The 18,246-nt window shown below is 43.0% G+C and overlaps 1 protein-coding gene across 6 annotated transcripts; it reads right to left on the reverse strand.

Moving 5' to 3' along the window:
- Positions 1-1,320: 1,320 nt before the first annotated feature.
- Positions 1,321-18,104, reverse strand: saraf (store-operated calcium entry-associated regulatory factor). 6 transcript variants are annotated; one of them, XR_005075166.1, is made up of 8 exons: positions 17,893-18,104; positions 13,648-13,826; positions 5,999-6,197; positions 5,630-5,914; positions 5,254-5,407; positions 5,046-5,167; positions 3,090-3,248; positions 1,321-1,834 (listed from the first exon to the last, which is right to left on the reverse strand). XR_005075166.1 is itself a non-coding variant. In XM_037098770.1 (7 exons), exons 1-7 carry the CDS (start codon positions 17,957-17,959, stop codon positions 1,809-1,811), a joined length of 972 nt encoding a protein of 323 aa, XP_036954665.1. In that variant the 5' UTR covers positions 17,960-18,102; the 3' UTR covers positions 1,321-1,808. The 6 variants fall into 6 exon arrangements, 3 of the variants coding, with proteins under 3 accessions (XP_036954665.1, XP_036954637.1, XP_036954650.1); XR_005075168.1 differs by having other exon boundaries at positions 5,046-5,107; positions 17,893-18,103; XR_005075167.1 differs by having other exon boundaries at positions 5,046-5,140; positions 17,893-18,102.
- Positions 18,105-18,246: the final 142 nt, after the last annotated feature.

An 18,246-nucleotide genomic window follows, 5' to 3' on the forward strand; every position in this document is an offset into this window, starting at 1 on the left:
TTTCGGCTCTGTGCAGACATCTCACTTCACTGGTGTCACTGATGCTCTGTGGATGGTACCAGTGATGTTCTGGTGGTTTGAATCACCTACTGTAGAGCCTTCCTGTCCTGGGTCTTGATGAACCATGCCAGTTAGTGATGCTTCTAGTCAGGAGGCTTTCTATTACTCCTTTGTAAAAGTTTACCAGAATCTGGCTTCTGAGCTTCTTTAGTTTATGTAGGAAGTAAAGCCTTTTCTGTGCTTCTTTAACCGGGGTAGTGATGTGAGACATCATGTATTTATGGGATTACTGCTCTATAATACTGTTTCCCTTCATCTTACACAGTCCATTCAGCTCCTTCAAAGTGTGTAGTCCAGTGAAGCTGGTGGAGGGGCTGCTGTCAGGTGCTGAGTGGTCACAGTTCCTGTACAGAGACCAGAGCTCCCATCATGACCCCCCTCCATACCACACACACTCAGATGACACAGGAGAGCTCAGTGTGAACTCCCTGTATAACTCTACTGCTGAACTGGACCTTGCTCTAGATGTGTTTGAAGGCAACACTGCTGTCCCAGAAGAATCTATTTATGAGGATAGTGATCTGCATAATGTTATCACAGAAGACAGCCAAACTCATCAGCATCAGGAGATGGAGAGAGTGTACATTAATGCCATACCACAGATAATACTGGAGAGTGAGGCAAATCGGATGAGTAAGTAAACCCAGGATGGACAATGTCTGTAGTCTGTTATTATAGTAAAGTTGATGGATTATCCTGTTATTGTAATGCACAGGAACACAGATTACCCTTTCACTTTAGATTGACACTGCAGAGACATCTGCTGACATTCAGTCTTGGACATTTTAGTTTTTATGATATTTTTTGAGGTAGAAAGTCTTTGAGACCCCATTCAGATAAAAACAACAACTCCTGAATGAAAGTAATTTACTGCTTTTTAATGTTACAACCCTGAAGGATTTCATTACATCAAACCCAATAATCTTTTTTGCAATAGCTGCATGTATATTTCAGTGTATTTACATGCAGTATCTTTCTATGTACAGTATTAGTTTTCCTTGTTTGTGGTAGAGTCTGCCATTCAAACTGCCTTCACATTAATACGGGATTCACAGAAAACAATGCAGCAGGTGATCCAGCATCATTTGCTCTGTATGTGATTAGCCTCAGCATTTACTGCAAGTCTCCTACAGCTGTGTCAGAGCTGGAATAAGTTACTGCTGCTAATGCTCACCCAGTATCTTAGTGCTAACCCATTTTGTATCTGCTCTTGTTGCAGGTAAGAAGAATCATAATCATCAATAAGCATCAACATGCACATGCACATATAAACTGAGTTTATTCAATGATACAGAGAGCACAGTTTGGGCCTGCAGGTGAAGGCAATTAAAGCACTGACCAGATTAACTGGTCCATGGAGAAGAGGCTTCAGAAAGAACAGAGATAATATCCCCTCTATAGGACCATGAGTAAAATGTATAGAGTGGATTCCCACTGGAAATATGTTTATCCTAGCTAAAAAGTCTGACTAAACCAATGAAAAACTGGACAGCCTTCATACAACGTTCTTCAAAAATGGGGCCTCCAGACTCAAGCTCAAACCACATGTTCACAGAAAAACAAGTACTTTCTGTCAGTAGCTGACATCAAAGTGACCTCAGGAGGAGAACTGAGCAATGATGTTAGTATTGGACAGGTTCATCTCAGTGCAAAGACAGGGTCTTTTCACCTTCGCTGTTAGTACTGCATCCTTTTTGAACTCTTGTCAGTGCCATCCATTGTTGAGAATCTGTCCACCTCCAACGCTCCTATCTTCTCTTGGTTCCTCCAAAACCTGAAAATAAAGTTGATTATAAACAATATTAAACACCTGTATCCTCAATGCACTGCAGTATTATAAACTACACTGATCAGGCATAACATCATGACCACCTGCCTAATATTGTTTTGGTCCCCCGTTTGCTGCCAAAACAACTCTGACCTGTCGAGGCATGGACTCCACTAGACCCCTGAATGTGTGCTGTGGTATCTGGTGCAAAGTTGCGAGGTGGGGCTTGCATGGATCAAACCTGAATTTGGAGGCCAAATCTACACCTCAAACTCGATGCTGTGCTCCACAAACCATTCCTGAACCATTTTTGCCTTTTTGCATGGCACATTATCTGGCTGAAAGAGGCCACAGCCATCAGGGAAGACTGTTTCCATGAAAGGGTGTACATGGTCTGCAGCAATGCTTAGGTAGGTGTTACATGTCAAAGTAACATCCACATGGAATGCAGGACCCAAGGTTTCCCAGCAGAACATTGCCCAAAGCATCATGCTGCCTCCACTGGCTTGCCTTCTTCTCATAGTGCGTCCTGGTGCCATGTGTTCCCCAAGTAAGAAAAGTCAATGAGCCTCGGTCACCCATGACCCTGTCAGTGGTTCACCACTGTTCCTTCCTTCTATGGACCACTTTTGATAGATACTGGCTGCTGTAGACCCCAAAAGAGCTGCAGTTCTGGAGATGCTCTGACCAAGTCAGGGTTCCAGACTGTGACCAAAATTTGAGACAGCGCGACAATATTTTACATTTAGTCGCCCATGTGTGACCAGGTGAATTTGCTGGTTGGGCGAGTCCAACAATCTGGAATCACAGGTGGCAGGCCAATGTGTGTGAAAGAGGCAGGGAATGGGGAATGGCATTGTAAGTGACTAATGTGTGGAGGGGGGAAGATCCTAAAATTGTTCAGAGCGCAGAAGGAGATGGTTTCACTTTCAGCCAACAATGGCAAAACGATTTCTTGAGGTTTATTCTTCTCCCCGATTAGTCCAGTACGTGCCAGAGTCGAATCCTAACTAGGATGATGAATCCAAGTCTAAAGACATCAGTGTGGTGAAAACGGGCAGAAAATACTGTTTTCATGAAGAATGGCTCTGCAGATTTCACTAGATAAGGTCTCAGACGAATTCCATGAACTGCAAATTTTGCAGTTGATACCCGCAACATGTGGGGAACACAACATTTGAAGGTAATACTGCCACTACACAGTTAAAACATAACACACTGGTCAAACGAAGTGCTAGTCCAAGGCATAAAATATGCATACCTGTGCTCCAATGAAAATGCAACTCCACTATCAGTTGCATTTAGAAGGCAAGAGGCTGTTAATCAGTGTGCTGAGGCCAAATTATTATTGACATTTAACACAGCCTTTTTCATTGCCAAGGAAGAACCACCCTTTACCAAATATAAAGGCCAACTCCACCTGCAAAGAAAGAACTGCGTCAAACTGAACTCAACATAAAAAAATGACTTAATCATAGTGCTGGGCGGTATACCGGTTCATACCGAATACCGGTGTATATTTTTGTTATGATATGAATTTTTTATATACCGCCATACTGCTGTATTTGATTACACAATGTTCAGAGCGCTGCGCCGTGGGACGCTGTTTCAGACCGGACCCTTTTCAATGTAGTAGTGCTCTGGTGTTATGTTACAGTTAAGATTGATAGGGTAGACATTGCAGTTCATCACTTCATCCACAGACGTCAAGATAAGCAACTGGAAAGCTGCTGAGATCTGGGAGGCACTAGCTCTCCTCGGTCTCTGTAGCTGTCTGCTTGTTAGCTGCTAATGCTAGCTACTTTCAAATTAAAAGCCCCCCGCTAGGAACCTTGTTCTAAACTCCAATGGGGTGCAACATAAAGCTCTTATTTTGAAGACAAATTCGACATGCTTCCCGTTAGCTGTCTGTTGCTTGAGGCAGGTAACAGAGGGGGCGAGGCGCTCCGCCGCATGCTTCCTTGAATAGCGGGGGTTTAACATCGGCGTGTTTTTGACTGAGGAGGCGAGAATATGGGCCACGGGTCTATAATTAAGTAAATGTATTGAGTGTTGCCACATTTCTTCCGATACATATGTTGTATGTCACTGTTCACGCCCAATTTCGTGCGTCACGTCATATCACATGTTTACGCCGACCTCAGTGGCTTTTTGGGAAGAAGGAATGGAAAGAGGAAAATTACACATCCCTTATACCTTTACCTTGCAGCAAATGTGCCACCTTTTCAATCTAAATGGGGCTAGTAATTCCTCTCTCAACCAGTACAAAATGCTGTGAACACCTGATTATGCATGGAAAAAGAAATATTGTCATATACCGTGAAACCGTATGAATTTTGAAAAATACCGTGATATACATTTTTGGTCGCCCAGCACTACTTAATCATTGTATTATATAATATATATTACAAAATATACATATTTTCTATAGTCAATATATTTGATTTACGGTGTGCATCCCTAAATTTTGTGATTGTGCTCCTAAAATTTTCAGTTAGGGGCCACTGTGCTCCTAGTAAAAAAAAATCTGGAGCCCTGCCAGTCATTTCGCCATCACAATTTCGCCCTTGTCAAACTTGCTCTTTGAGGACATGTTCACTTGCTGCCTAATATGTCCCACCCACAGCAGGTGCCATGATGAAGAGATGATCTGTGTTATTCACTTAACCTGTCAGTGGTGATAATGTTATGCCTGATGGGTGTATATTAAACAGCAAAGGACTTTATGAAAACATCTGTTTGAAGCTATACACTAAAAAAAAAAATACTATGATACTGTGTCACTTCAAATGCTTCCACAATAAAGGGTGCTTTTTTTTTTTTTTTTAGTTTTTTCAGCAAGACATCACACTGAAGACACAGTTCTCTATTAACGACATTCAGTGTTTAAAAATAAATTCTATAGGTGCATGTGTGTGAAAAATTTTAGGAACCACCAACCTATCACATCAGCACTCTATTTAAGGGAGGTCTCTTGGAGATCTATTGAATGCCACAACAGTAATGCTCATAGGAGTGGGTGATGTTAACAATGTCTTCTCATAGTCTCAGGAAACTCAGGTTTCCCTGAAACAAACAATCTAAAGGCACTAACTCAACTAGACATTTAGTGTCAACAACAATCCTTTCATCAATATCTGGGTGTGTGCAGATTGACTATCTGGTGTCATACATGTGTCTGGGTGTGGCTCTGTTAGCGATCATGTAGTCCTTCTACCTGAAGCAGTGCGTGTCCCAGAGGAAGAAGAGTGGTCTCCAGCAGGAGGAGCTCTGCTGACACTGTAATTGGATGAGTTGAAGTTGTGGGGCTTACTAGAAAACAAAAACAGCACAAACAACCTGAAGGCTCTGAGTAGAATCATGTACACTTTTGGTTTATTGGTCTTTTTTCATTCATTTCTCTTTCTCTTCATCTCTTCACTCACCTCTGACGACCAAAAAGATATCCCAGCACCCCACCCGTCCCCATGCCGGTCCAGAAGCCACTGCCTGTGCCAGGAGAAGCTTGTCCTCTTGGGTACTGTTGTCCATGTGTGTAGTCACTGTGGAAACCGTAGCCAGGGTTGGCACCAGAATAGCCTGAACACAAAAGCAGAATGCATTCAAGGTTTCCGGAAGGTAGCTGTAATCTTATTTGATACATTTTCATAAAACAGCAAGCATCCAGCAATTTCTACAAGAGAAAAGAAAATAACAATCTTGCACAACCTCACTAAAAAAGGTTTTTCCAAGCAGAATATGCAGTACAAACCAGGCATCTGATGTTGCTCTATCCACACTGTTTCATTCTGCATCAGCTACCTGTGTAATCAGGTTTGAATCCTGGGGGTGGAGGTCCTGCATTGGAGCCGTAGTGATTATCTCTGGGGTAACCAGCCTGTCCATTGTCCTGTCCCTGCTGGGCCGTGTTTCCGCTGAGGAACAGCTTGTAGACGCCGTAGGCTAAGAGCAGAAGCACAGCAACCACCAGCAGGCCTCCTGAGTCCTCGCCACCTGATGGGTACGTGCTCTGCTGGTGGTGCTGGTGATGTTGATGCTTCTTTCCAGCGGAACCACTGAAAAAACTGGAGGCAAAGTCTCCAAGACCTGAGACGGACAAGCAGAAACAGAATGTTCTTTAAAATATGTAGTCCTTGCGTGGAGATGTAACTTCATGAATCTCTCCATCACCTCCAAATCCCTTAAATCCACTCTGGGAACCCCAACTGCCTTGAGTCCTACTCCGGCCCTCTTCAGTCAGTTCCAATGTGTACTCCAGCCCACAGGAGCCCTTCAGTATGTAGGCATCGTCAGGGTTACTGTAGCCTTCACAGCTCACCTCAATGCGACCAAATCTGTATTTGTTGTCCATATCAGTTTTACACTCCCACTGTGAGAGAAGAGGAGGAAAATTAAAACCCTTCACCTAGGCCTGTCACAATAAACAATAAATCAATTAATCATATGATAAGTAAAAATGAGCTTGATAATTTCCATTTGCATGCTTGTTTGTTTTCCTCATGTCTCTCACGTGAACCCTCCTGTCAGTCACTCTCTAGCTGTGTCCCAATTCAGGGGCAGCATCTTTCAAGGACCCAGCCTTCGCCGCCCGCAAAGGCAGGGTCCTTCAAAGAGACCCATGAGCCATGTCAACCGTTGTTAAAAGAGACAGTCTAGCCTTCCGAGCATGTCCTGGTTGAGTCACCAGATGTTCCTGCCCCTACCCGTACATCACTATTTATGCAGCCCAGGTCCGTGAAAGTGACAAGAAGAGTAAAGTTTGACTGTCAGATCTGTTTGAGCTGCAGGAATTCCTGATTTCCTTTTTAATCCTCCTGCTTGTGGAGGAAGAGGAGAAACGGCTGGTTTATCTCGGGTTGAGGGGACCGTGGAGAGGTAAACCTGTCATTGAACCCACAGTAATGTTATCAATATTATCATTATTAACTAGCTAACAGTTTGGGGTAATTAACATACTGATATATTACGTTAATGCTGACATATAAACTGTTGATCGCCACATACGGTTTTATTTTCATTTTAAAGGCTTTATTCCTATTAGTGTTTGGTAGATAGTTGTGTTTGTTGTAATTATTTATTATTAGTATAGTTATATTATGAAATTAGCTCTTTTCTGCCATGTCATAAATTCTTTATGACATGGCAGCCGTTGATTGAATCAACCCTGCACAGAGGAGACTGGACCCCCAAACACCCTGAGTACTGACCCAGATGATGTCCCACTGACACCATCTAGCCCAGCAGCACTGCAGGGACTCCTGCTCAGCCTGTTACTGTACATCATCTGTAACTGTTTAATATTGTTTTTAATAATTGTTTTTGTTAATAGTCAATAATAATCTATGCTGTAATTCTGTAAATAGTTGTAAATGTTTAGACCTTAATAATAAAAGAAAACATTCAATCCCTTGTTGTCCCTGAAAAGTAGCACTTGATGCCATTTGCTGTTCTAAATTGTACTTAAGTTGTAAATACTGAATGGACCAGACAACATGAAACAATAGAACAATATTGTATTTCATGAATTATATAAAATGAACAAATAATTTAAAAAGAACACATAAATTAACTCAATCACAACAGAAAATATGTAAGGATTGTCCTCTGGAGCAGAGAAGAGCCTCTCCATCGTCTCTGCAGCCTCATGTCCTTCTTCATCCTCTCTTCTCCTCTTCCTCTTCAGCCCTGGCTGGCTCTCTCCCTCCTCATCGTCATCATCTTCCTTTTCCTGGTCACTTGGCCCTGATGTGTCCTCAGCAATGGAGGCAGTAAGGATGGGGGGCAGTGGAAGGCCTCTGTCCTAACACCTCCCACATGAGGACAAACTAGGACCCAGTAGCAGCACTGAGCCTCCCCACTGACCCTCTCCAGTCCCTGGATATTGGCAATCCTAAGGCAACTGAAATCAATCATGTCAGCAATTTTCAGCCAAGTATTTATTAACTTGCATGGGTAAAAAGAAATATAATTCAGTCTCCACATCATCACTGAAAACTGCAGCTACTTTCAGGGCTTGACGCTAAGCCTTTTTCCTAGTAGCACTGTGCTACCATGCTGAAAAATTTAGTAGCACACAACATTTTTTAGTAGCACGATGAGTCATAATGCGTTAGGGGGTTCATTTTCATGACGCCGACACTCTTTCGCTTATCCATTTTGTGTTTTGATTTTAGTTTTCACGCTGCAGTCTTCACTGTGTGCGCACACGTGGCAGGGATGGAAGTTAGCTTTTTTGTCTGCCTGACACTTGCTGGTAAATTCTAAAATCTACTAGCCACTCAAGATTTTTACCAGCTACTTTTATATCTAAGCGTCGATGTGTACAGTACAATGCAGAGAAACATGTTTTTCTTGTAAAAGATATGCAAATAGTATTTCCCAATCAGTACTTGTTACCAGAGTTGATTATTCAGTAATTACGTGATACCAATGAATGATTACAGGGGTGAAACTATCCAAGGGTAATTGACTAAGCCATGAAATAACAGGAAATGAAGTCTGAATAGACAAAGTGGTTCAAAATGAAGGTTAGATGGTTAGAAATCTATATCAATATTTCCCTGCAACTTATTTCATATGTTCAACTGCACTGGACCCACACAAAAGAAGTGGAAATTGCATCATTAGGTGATTAGAAGGTAGTAATATATAGCAATATCTACCTGCAACTACAGAATTTAATGTACTTAATTATTCCCTATATTCAACCGTTATGATGTAATGCCACATTTTAATTTACTTCCACTCTTGTAAACTCCGACAAAAGAGTAGCCAGCTCAGCTGACCGGAGCGCGGAGTAATAATTAGTAGCAGTGAAGAGTTCAAGTGAGGGCTTGCTAGCAGATCGGCCAAGACGGTCATTTTGACCCTTTTCAAAAATGTGAAATAACTTTGTCTGTATTTTAATTTAGAATAGTTTTTTATATAAATTACACAAAAGTCAAAGACAATATGATATGTTTTACCTATTTCGGCCATAAGCGGTCATATTAACCGCACATCATTTTATGGGGTTACGTAGTTTGTACCTCTTTGCGAATGTACTTGTAAGTTAATTATTATATAGTTGTATTATATTGCCTTGTTGGCACCATGGGCAAACAAAAACGGGAGTTCCCCCTCCATGAAACAGCAAGCGGAGCTGTTCGGTGCTGAAGTGATGCGACTCTGACTGTGTACCAGGGAAAGCCGAGGAAGAATGTCTGTATCCTGAGCACCGTGCACACAGGTGTGGACACCTTTTGTGGAGCAAAGGCAAAGCCAGAGTCTGTGATGTACAACAACACCGAGTACGGCGTGGACGTCCCGGACCAGATGCGAGGGCGTACTCCATCAAAGGTGGTACGGAAGATGGCCAGTGGCGGTCTTCTATATCATCCTCGACCTGGCTGGGATCAATGCCCGCATCTTATTCAAGGAGCACCAGCAGCCGGAGAGCCTGGAGGAAAGTCCTGCAGCAGCTGGCAGAGGAGCTGAGGGCAGAATACATGGAGGGGAAAGCGGCCGTGGCAGTCAGCACAAAGTGGGCAGCAGTGGATGCAACCGCAGCAGCAGCAGCAGCAGCAGCAGCAGACACGGACACGCAGGCAGTGCCGGTCCGAAAGAGCTGCAAAGGGAACCAAACGTCGGACACTTGAAATGCCACAAGCCCGTGTGTGGTAACTGTGCGAGGAGAGCAGAGGTAATCTGTAAACTGTGACCAGGGATCAGAATTAACCCGCCACAGTGGCTGGTAAACTGATTGAATTCACCCGCCAGCACGCAAGTTCACTCACATGTGGCGGGTGCCAATGTCCATCCCTGGCATGCGGTCACATGTCTGTTATGGAAGCACTGCATTGGTTAGATCTGATCACGTAGCTACAATGTTGCGCTTGCATTGGAGGAGATGATTCAGGTTGCCCAAAAAAATTAAAATACTGCTCAGTGCTCATGTAAACAGCAAAACGGTGCATGTACTACAATTTCTGTCAGAGTCGCACTGATGCCACTGAATGTACACTGAATTTTCTATTCGCACTGAAAATAATCAACTCGCAAATGCGAGCAAAACAGTCGCACTGTCGAGCCCTGACTTTGTACTGGTTCTTTAAATGGTCCCACTTGTTTCTGGCCTGCTGGGCTCAACCTTCCCCTGCAGGCCCATCATATCCAGAACTGTTCTGAACACAGAGAGAAGCAAGAGAAAAGGTAAGCACAAGATCACAATGACACAGTGATGCAAAGATTTACAAAAAGTGACATCAGGACTGACAAATCGACTATTTATTATTTATTATATATTATTGGCTTTCTGCCATCCTGCCGTGTGCCCTGTGAACAAATGTTCGTTCTGACCTCGGACAGTGATGAAGTTCTCTGTTTGCTCCCTAACAAAATGAAATATAAAAGATGTTTTGTGTTACGTCAACAGACAAAATCAGTTCTAATACAGCAAAAAAATATAATCATCATAAGGATAATCCTAAACTTTATTCAAACATTTAACAAGACTTAATAGTTTACAGGCTGGAAAAAAAGCAGGGATCACAGTCTGATCTGAATCTGTTCATTTTGGTCCATTTATGTATATGAAGTAAAAATAGTCTATAACATCTCCACAGTCACATTAGCACATAAGATACAAGTCAACCTCTGAACATCTAATGTTTGAAAGTAAAGGCTTTTAAGGCTTTACTTCCAAAGGCATCACGCTGAGCATTACCAATGTATTTTAACTGAAATGTTGAGGTTTTAATGTCCTTGAAGTTTATCATACCTGGCATTTTGTTTAAATGAGTAAAAACTGAGTACTTAATACTTACATTTAAATGCAAGATCTGCGCCACTTGAGGTTGCCATTATTTCTTTCTTTCTTCCTTTCTTCTCGTTGGGCACGCAATGAATCTTTGCATCTTTTCAATTTATAGCGTGAAGGATAGTGGGAGTGCGTCCTCCAGGAAGACGGAAAAGCAGGCAGCATTTGTGGGGTGCATTAGGAGGATCCTTTGAATTGGGACTGCCTTCGTGCGGCGTTGTGACGTAATTGCAATTTAAATGCGCACTCTGAAGGATGCTGCCCCTGAACTGGGACACAGCCCTAGTGTCTCTGTATGGGGAGGCGGGCCTTGCACCTGACATGACACAGAGTGCAGCATGAGAGCCCCGTGAGAAGTAGCAAGCCAGAGGTAATGCTAGTTTAGATTTAACAGAATAAATACAAAGATGGAATTGGTATCAAGCAGAATGCGACAGTTGCAGTATGGGAGCACTTCAGATTCAAACTGAATGACCGTGGTGAACCACTCACAGGGTTCGCATTTTGTATACGAGACAATGCGAGCACATTTTACATTTAGTCGCGCATGTGCGACCAAGTAAATTTGCTGTTGTGTATTTTTTTTTTAACACTTCTATGTGGAGAGGGGGGGAATCAAAGAATCTGGAATCACAGGTGCGCTGCGTATCTGCTACGTCCCAGCTCCGGCAGCCCGAAGCCCACCAGAGCAATTCAGCTGAATTTAGCAGACAGGAAGTCACGCACCGAAACAACAATGTAACATCCGGTTTCTTACCAAAATAAAACAACTGTGTTGATGCCAGCACACAAATCTCAATAAAGAGACAAATACATGCTCTTCTACCAGTCCTTTGGTCAGGAACACTTCGTGTTGTTGTTTTTATAACACATACTTGTAACTGCGGTACTGTAAAACCGGATGTGAGTTGTAATGCAGCAGACACGTATCTGGTAGAATCTCTGGGTTATTTTCTCCCTGATAGTACACTCCCAGTAGTGTGCCAGAGTCAAATCCAAACTCAGAGGATGAGACCCAAGTGTGGCGTCGAAAAAGCCGACATTTGGACAATTGCTGCAAACATTTGACAGCCAGTACAAATTGCCTGGGAGACACGTGTCACAAACAACAATTCCACAACTGTACAACATGAAAGATGACATAATAAAGGGTTAGGATTATTGTTTTGGTTGTGTGTAATTCAAGTGCAATTTTTTGCTGACAGAGACTGAGAGTCCTTTTTACTTATTGTTTCTGGTTGTTTTGTTTATTTATTTTGGATATTTAGAATGTCTTCTTCACATTCCAATTCCAAAGGGTGTACTTGAATTATATGCCATTATCCTTATATTAGTTGAAAAATGGTCTCAAAACGACTATATTGTTTATTGCAATAATTTGTGGGACAATTTATCGTCCAGCAAAATTTGTTATTGTGACAGGCCTACTTTCACCACAATATTGAAAACATCATTCGGTCATTCCATACAATACCATACCAGCTAGGCCTCCCTGTTCATGGCATGGATTTTCTTGAGAACGTGTATTTTCAGCCCCACTTATCATTTATGTTTTCACATTTAAACATGTATTCATTACAGTAGTTGTTGTGGTATGTCCATGATAATCTAATCAATAATCAATATTTTGTTTTTAGCTAAACAAATAATATCTAATTTTCGAAAATGCATATCTTCACTAGTTTTCACTCTGTTGCAACATAATGTTGTGGAGTATTAACTGCACTGTTGTACTGTCACAAGTAGTTCCACAGATCTCACTATTTATAGTTTCTGACTGTTTCATTTCCCAAAAAGGCTTATTTTAATTTATTTTAAACTCTTAGATGTAATTGCAGAGTGAAGACATATGAAAATGTTAAAGATGTTATGTTACTTCTTCATCATTTAATATTCTTTTGAAAACATATTATATTATTAACTTGTAGCACTTTGTAGATGGAGCTTTATAAAGTTGTATTAGTTCACGGGGCTGATCCAATATGGGGGCGACCTTGACATACGCTCCAGCACATACGTTAGAGCATTTGTGCACTGGAAAGAAATGTGCGGCTGATTTGACCAAGCAAACGCAAACCATGGCTGGCTTGACCGCAGTACAGAACTGGACATGGTGGTGATTTCCCTGCTGTTTCTGAAAACATGTACCACAATCTATGCTACCAACACAGCCTTCACCCTCTCCCCTTGCTCCAGCATCTAATATGCACACCGTCGCCCCTAACATAGATGCGTAGCACGGTCAGTCAGACTGGGGGCTGAAGAAGAACAGAGGCCGCTGACGTCACTTTCCTCTGCCACTTGGGACTGCGAATTCAAATTGAATTTTGGAACATATTTTCGGGGGGCTGGCTTGAAAACGAAAAAGCAGTTTTCTTTTTAGTCATGTGACAAAATGAGCAGGCTTGAAGGAGAAAATGAAAATGCAATTTGGATGATTTATTACTCATTTTAATTATGAGTCAAAAAATGCAGCTATTTTCTGAAAATGAAAAAGCATTTCTGTTAATCCATTTTAATTTGAATTATGAAACAGATTCGCGAGTGACTGCTGCTCCCTGTTAGCATGTAATTGTTTACTTTCCTGGGTGGCCAGGGTTTTGTCAAATGGCTGTCAATCACTCTAACTTAAAACAAATAAGAAATAACAAGACAGATCTGTTGTCAGGGTTTATAAAAGAGTGCAAAGAACGCTGAATGAGGGATTTTGCACCAGAACTTTGACACAGTCAACTATTTTGACAAACAAATGATCAATTAAGGTTTTTTTATGTTGACAAGCCAAATATTCATTGGCTGCAGCCTCTTTAAAAGTTAATTATTTTATTTTTTTCCATGACAATGTGTTTTAGACAATCAGTCTGATTAAAGGAGCCATTTGAATTCAAGCTGTGATGGTAATTAATCACTATTTCGTGACATTTTTTTGACCAAATGATTATTGGAGAAAATAATCTTCAAAAGAGTTAATAGTTGCATCCCTACTACCAAATCTTATACCTCGCCTCATCTCCTTCCTCACCTGTACATCCACTCCATCCCAGCCTTTATTCTGACACTGGACTACCTCCGGGGTGAAGGAGTGGCAGCCTGCGGAGCCTCCAACACACTGAAGCTGAGAAACAGGGCGGGAGCGCCTCGCTGTGGTGTAGCGTCCCTTGTACAGAGTTAACACCTGGACATCCTGCAGCAGTACACTGCCTGCAGTGGGAAGAAGATAAAGAAAACTTTCATTATTAGATTAAAAGTCAATTTGGAAACATTTCCTCCATGAACCTGCACCTTATCATGGTGGAGGGGTCTGAGCACCCGAATGATCCTAGGAGCTATGTTGTCCAGGGCTTAATGCCCCTGGTAGGGTCCCCCAAGGCAAACAGGTCCTAGATGACAGGTCAGACTAAGATCGGTTCAAAAACCCCTAATGATAGAGAGAATATCGAGGACACTTACGTCGCCCGCATTGGCGTCACCGGGGCCCCACCCTGGAGCCAGGCCTGGGGTTGGGGCTCGCAGGCGAGTGCCTGGTGGCTGGGTTTTTGCCCATGGTACCCGGCTGGGCGCAGCCCGAAGGAGCAATGTGGGCCCGCCCTCCAGTGAGCTTACCACTCAAAGGAGGGTCCAGAAGGGGCAGGTGCAGTGTGATTTGGGTGGTGGTCGTAGGTGGTGGCCCCGGAAACTCAATCCCCAGACGGTGACTCTAGCCATGGGGACATGGAATGTCACCTCACTGGGGGGAGAAAGAGCTTGAGCTGGTGCGAGAGGTTGAGTGGTACCGGCTAGAGATAGTCGGGCTCGCCTCTACGCACAGTCTGGGCTCTGGAACCATACTCCTTGAGAGAGGCTGGACTCTCTTCTATTCTGGAGTTGCCTGCGGTGAGAGGCGGCGAGCTGGTGTGGGCTTGCTTATAGCTACTCAGCTCAGCTGCCATGTGTTGGAGTTTACCCCAGTGAACGAGAGGGTCGTTTCCTGCGCCTTCAGGTCGGCGGTAGGTCTCTCTCTGTTGTCTTGGCTTATGGGCTGAACAGCAGTGTAGAGTACCCGGCCTTCTTGGGGTCCCTGGGAGGGATACTGGAGAGTGCTCCAACTGGGGACTCCATCATTCTACTGGGGGACGCTCACGTGGGCAGCGACAGTGTTACCTGGAGGGGTGTGATTGGGAGAAACGGCCTCCTCGATCTGAACCAGAGTGGTGTTTTGTTACTGGACTTCTGTGCTAGTCACAGTTTGTTCATAACGAACACCATGTTCAAGCATAAGGGTGCACATGGCACCAGGACACCCTAGGGGTGGAGGTCAATGATTGACTTTGTGGTCGTGTCATCTGACCTCCGGCCGTATGTCTTGGACACTCTGGTGAAGAGAGGGGCTGAGCTGTCAACTGATCACCACCTGGTGGTGAGTTGGATCCGCTGGCAGGGGAGGAAGCTGGACAGACCTTGGACCTGATCCCGAGGGAGGCTGGGGTCATTGAGTCTGAATGGACCATGTTCTCCACTTCTACTGTTGATGCGGCTGTCCGGAGCTGTGGCCGTAAGGTCTCCGATGCCTGTTGTGGCGGCTATCCCCGAACCCGGTGGTGGACTCCAGAAGTAAGGGATACTGTCAAGCTGAAGAAGGAGTCCTATCGAGCCTGGCTGGCCCGGGGGACTCCTGAGGCAGCTGACGGGTTCTGGCAGGTCAAGCAAGCGGCAGCATGGGCAGTCGTGGAAGCAAAAACTTGGGTCTGGGAAAAGTTTGGGGAGGCCATGGAGGAGGACTGTCGGTCAGCCTCGGAGAAATTCTGGCAAACCATCCGGCGCCTCAGGAGGGGGAAGCAGCCCTCAACCAACACTGTTTACAGTGGAGGTGGGGAGCTGTTGAACTCGACAGGGGACATTGTCAGGCGGTGGAAGGAATACTTCGAGGATCTCCTCTATACCACTGACATGTCTTCCATAGAGGAAGCAGAGGCTGGGGACTCAGAGGTTGACTCATTCATCACCCAAGCCGAAGTCATTGAGGTAGTCTGGAAACTCCTCAGTGGCAAAGCACCGGGGGTGGATGAGAGCCGCCCTGAGTACCTCAAGTCTCTGGATGTTGTGGGGCTATCTTGGTTGACACGTCTCTGCAACATCGCATGGCAGTCGGGGACAGTGCCTCTGGACTGGCAGACCGGGTTGGTGGTCCCCCTATTCTCTTATCTAATTGTACTTGATATTATAATATTGACACGGGTAGGTAACAATGTGAGCTAAACTGACAGGAGGGAAAACTCACCAAACTTAACAGAAATGTCTGGACTGAATTTAAAAAAGTAGTTAAAACAGTGTGTTTGTGCAAGTAGCTACATACCGGTTTGTTGACATCCGTGTCCTCTGGTAGCTAGACTGAACTAGTGATGTGGAGCATGTTAAGAAGCTTAAAACACAGTCTAAAGTTCTGACCCTATACTGTTAGCTGTTAATGCTAACTCTCCATTCACGGAGCCCAGTAATGGTTGGACCAAATGTGTTTGCATCTTTGGTACTGGCAAGCCAAGGGTAGCTTGAGCAATGAAGCTGCATGATTTAATCGACCAAAATTCTCCTTTAATTCAAAGGACATGTTAATATTCCTCCTGGGGGGGCACAGTAAGCGTTTGAATTTTAAAAACTTTAAAAATACCTACAAAATCATCAGTACATGCTACAGCTTTGAAACTTTCACCAAACTGTAGCCTCAAAACTGCTGAAACTGTAGTCCACTTAAACTCATTACAAATTATGAAGTCCACCACTCAGTTTTTTTCAAAACCTGTAAAACCTCCTCTCACAAATTTTGCTCAACTGTCACCAAACTTGCTAGAGAGCATTTTCAGGCCGTCTGCCACAAAACTTGTTTCTCTGATTTTTGATTTATCAAAAATTAAGCCTACAATGCATCAGAATGTTTGACTGTAAACAGCACTGTAAACATATACTATCAAATTCTTGCTAGATACATTTTCAATCTTCCTGAAAAAAATGTTATATTTTGGAGTCATGGTTGATGAAGTTTGGCAAATATCAGAATTTTATCTCAAAAACTGAATTTTTGAGAACATTTTGAATTCTGCTCTCATGGGAACAACTGGAGTCAATGTAAGAGTGGCATTTTTAAACATCAGATTTCCTCAAATGAAGCAAAACACTTAAAACACTACACAGCAGGACTCACCTCCAGCCAATTAGCTCAGTGAGTTAGGAGCTAGTTCTTGGTGTCAGGGGTGACCATGGGTGAGGGTGAGGACAATGATGACCAATCAAAATGTCAGATGTCCTCGACATGAAACACAAGACAATTGTCCTGATGGTGACATCACAGCAAGCCTCTAAATTCCAAAAAACCAAATAGCTTGGACCGGACCATGGGTGAAAGCTAACCAAATTTAGGAAAAAAGTTTTTGTCTCATGCCAGATTACCTCAACTGTAAACCCAAGCCAACAGTCCTGATGGTGGCGCTACAGCAAGCATCTAAAGTTCAAAACTTTGAAAATTCATAATAAATCAACCACAGCTTCAGAACTTTCATCAAACTGTAGCCTCAATGTTGAAGAAACTTTTTTACATTTAAACCTATTAAAAATTATGAAGTGCATCTCTCAGTTTAAGAAGTTTTACAGCTTTTGAAAAAAAAAACTTATATCCTCTCTCCTCCTTTGATTTATCAAAAATTGAGCCTCAAAAACTGAAAGAAAAAAATAATGAATAATAATAGAAAAATCTTTTATGTAAGCAATTAAAGGCAATGCAATAATTATATAGCTAAACATCAGTTATTCACTTATGGAGCAAACCAATCATTTTTAAAAACAAATTACCAACATCTCCATGCTGCAATATGTGTATTTTCAGATGTTTGTCTTGATAAATTTTTTCCAGTGGTTTCAAATCTGCCTGCACAACAGTGAATGGCTTACTTAGTTTGTGAAGCCACTGTTGTATTGCCACTTGCCAATTTGCTCAAAGCGATAGATAACAGTCTTTGGTTCTAGAAGTTGTGAGTTCAAGCCTGAAGTGATCCAAAATGAACATTGCTGTCAACTGTCTTGTCTTCCTATCCTCCTGTTTGTTGCTCAGAATTGCCTAAATTTGCCAAAAATAGCCCGGACCCGACCCATCGCTAATCTCTATTAGCTTTCACATGCTATTTAGTTGCTGTGTGCTGTGAGCGGAAGTCGTGTGTTTGGTCTGTCTGTGAATAAAAACACAACTCCGACATAACATTAAAAAGGTGCTGAAGCAAAAGTCCACGGAAGCCAGACTTACCGTCATCCCAACTCCTGGTGTGTACGAGCAACAGGAACTGCAATATAACTATAAACAGCTGTTTCATGACTTTGCTTTGTATTGCTACAATTTCTCTCCACAGTCGTTGCTTCTCTCAACAAATGATTAAAGCATATAATAAATTGTCGGCGTTACGTTTGAATTGTGTTGAGCGAGACACACAAGCTAGAGTCCTAAAGAGGGCAGGACTCTAATACAAGCAACCTTCATTTCCGTGTTGCATCATCTGTTTTTCCCGTCGCCATAACCAATGGGAAACGAGCACGACTGTCGTGTTGAGAGACAGGCTCATAACTCACTAAGTCCAGCATTATGTAAATGTATGAAATCTCT

This window comes from Acanthopagrus latus, chromosome 1, assembly GCF_904848185.1.
Source record: "Acanthopagrus latus isolate v.2019 chromosome 1, fAcaLat1.1, whole genome shotgun sequence".
Lineage (NCBI taxonomy): Eukaryota > Metazoa > Chordata > Actinopteri > Spariformes > Sparidae > Acanthopagrus > Acanthopagrus latus.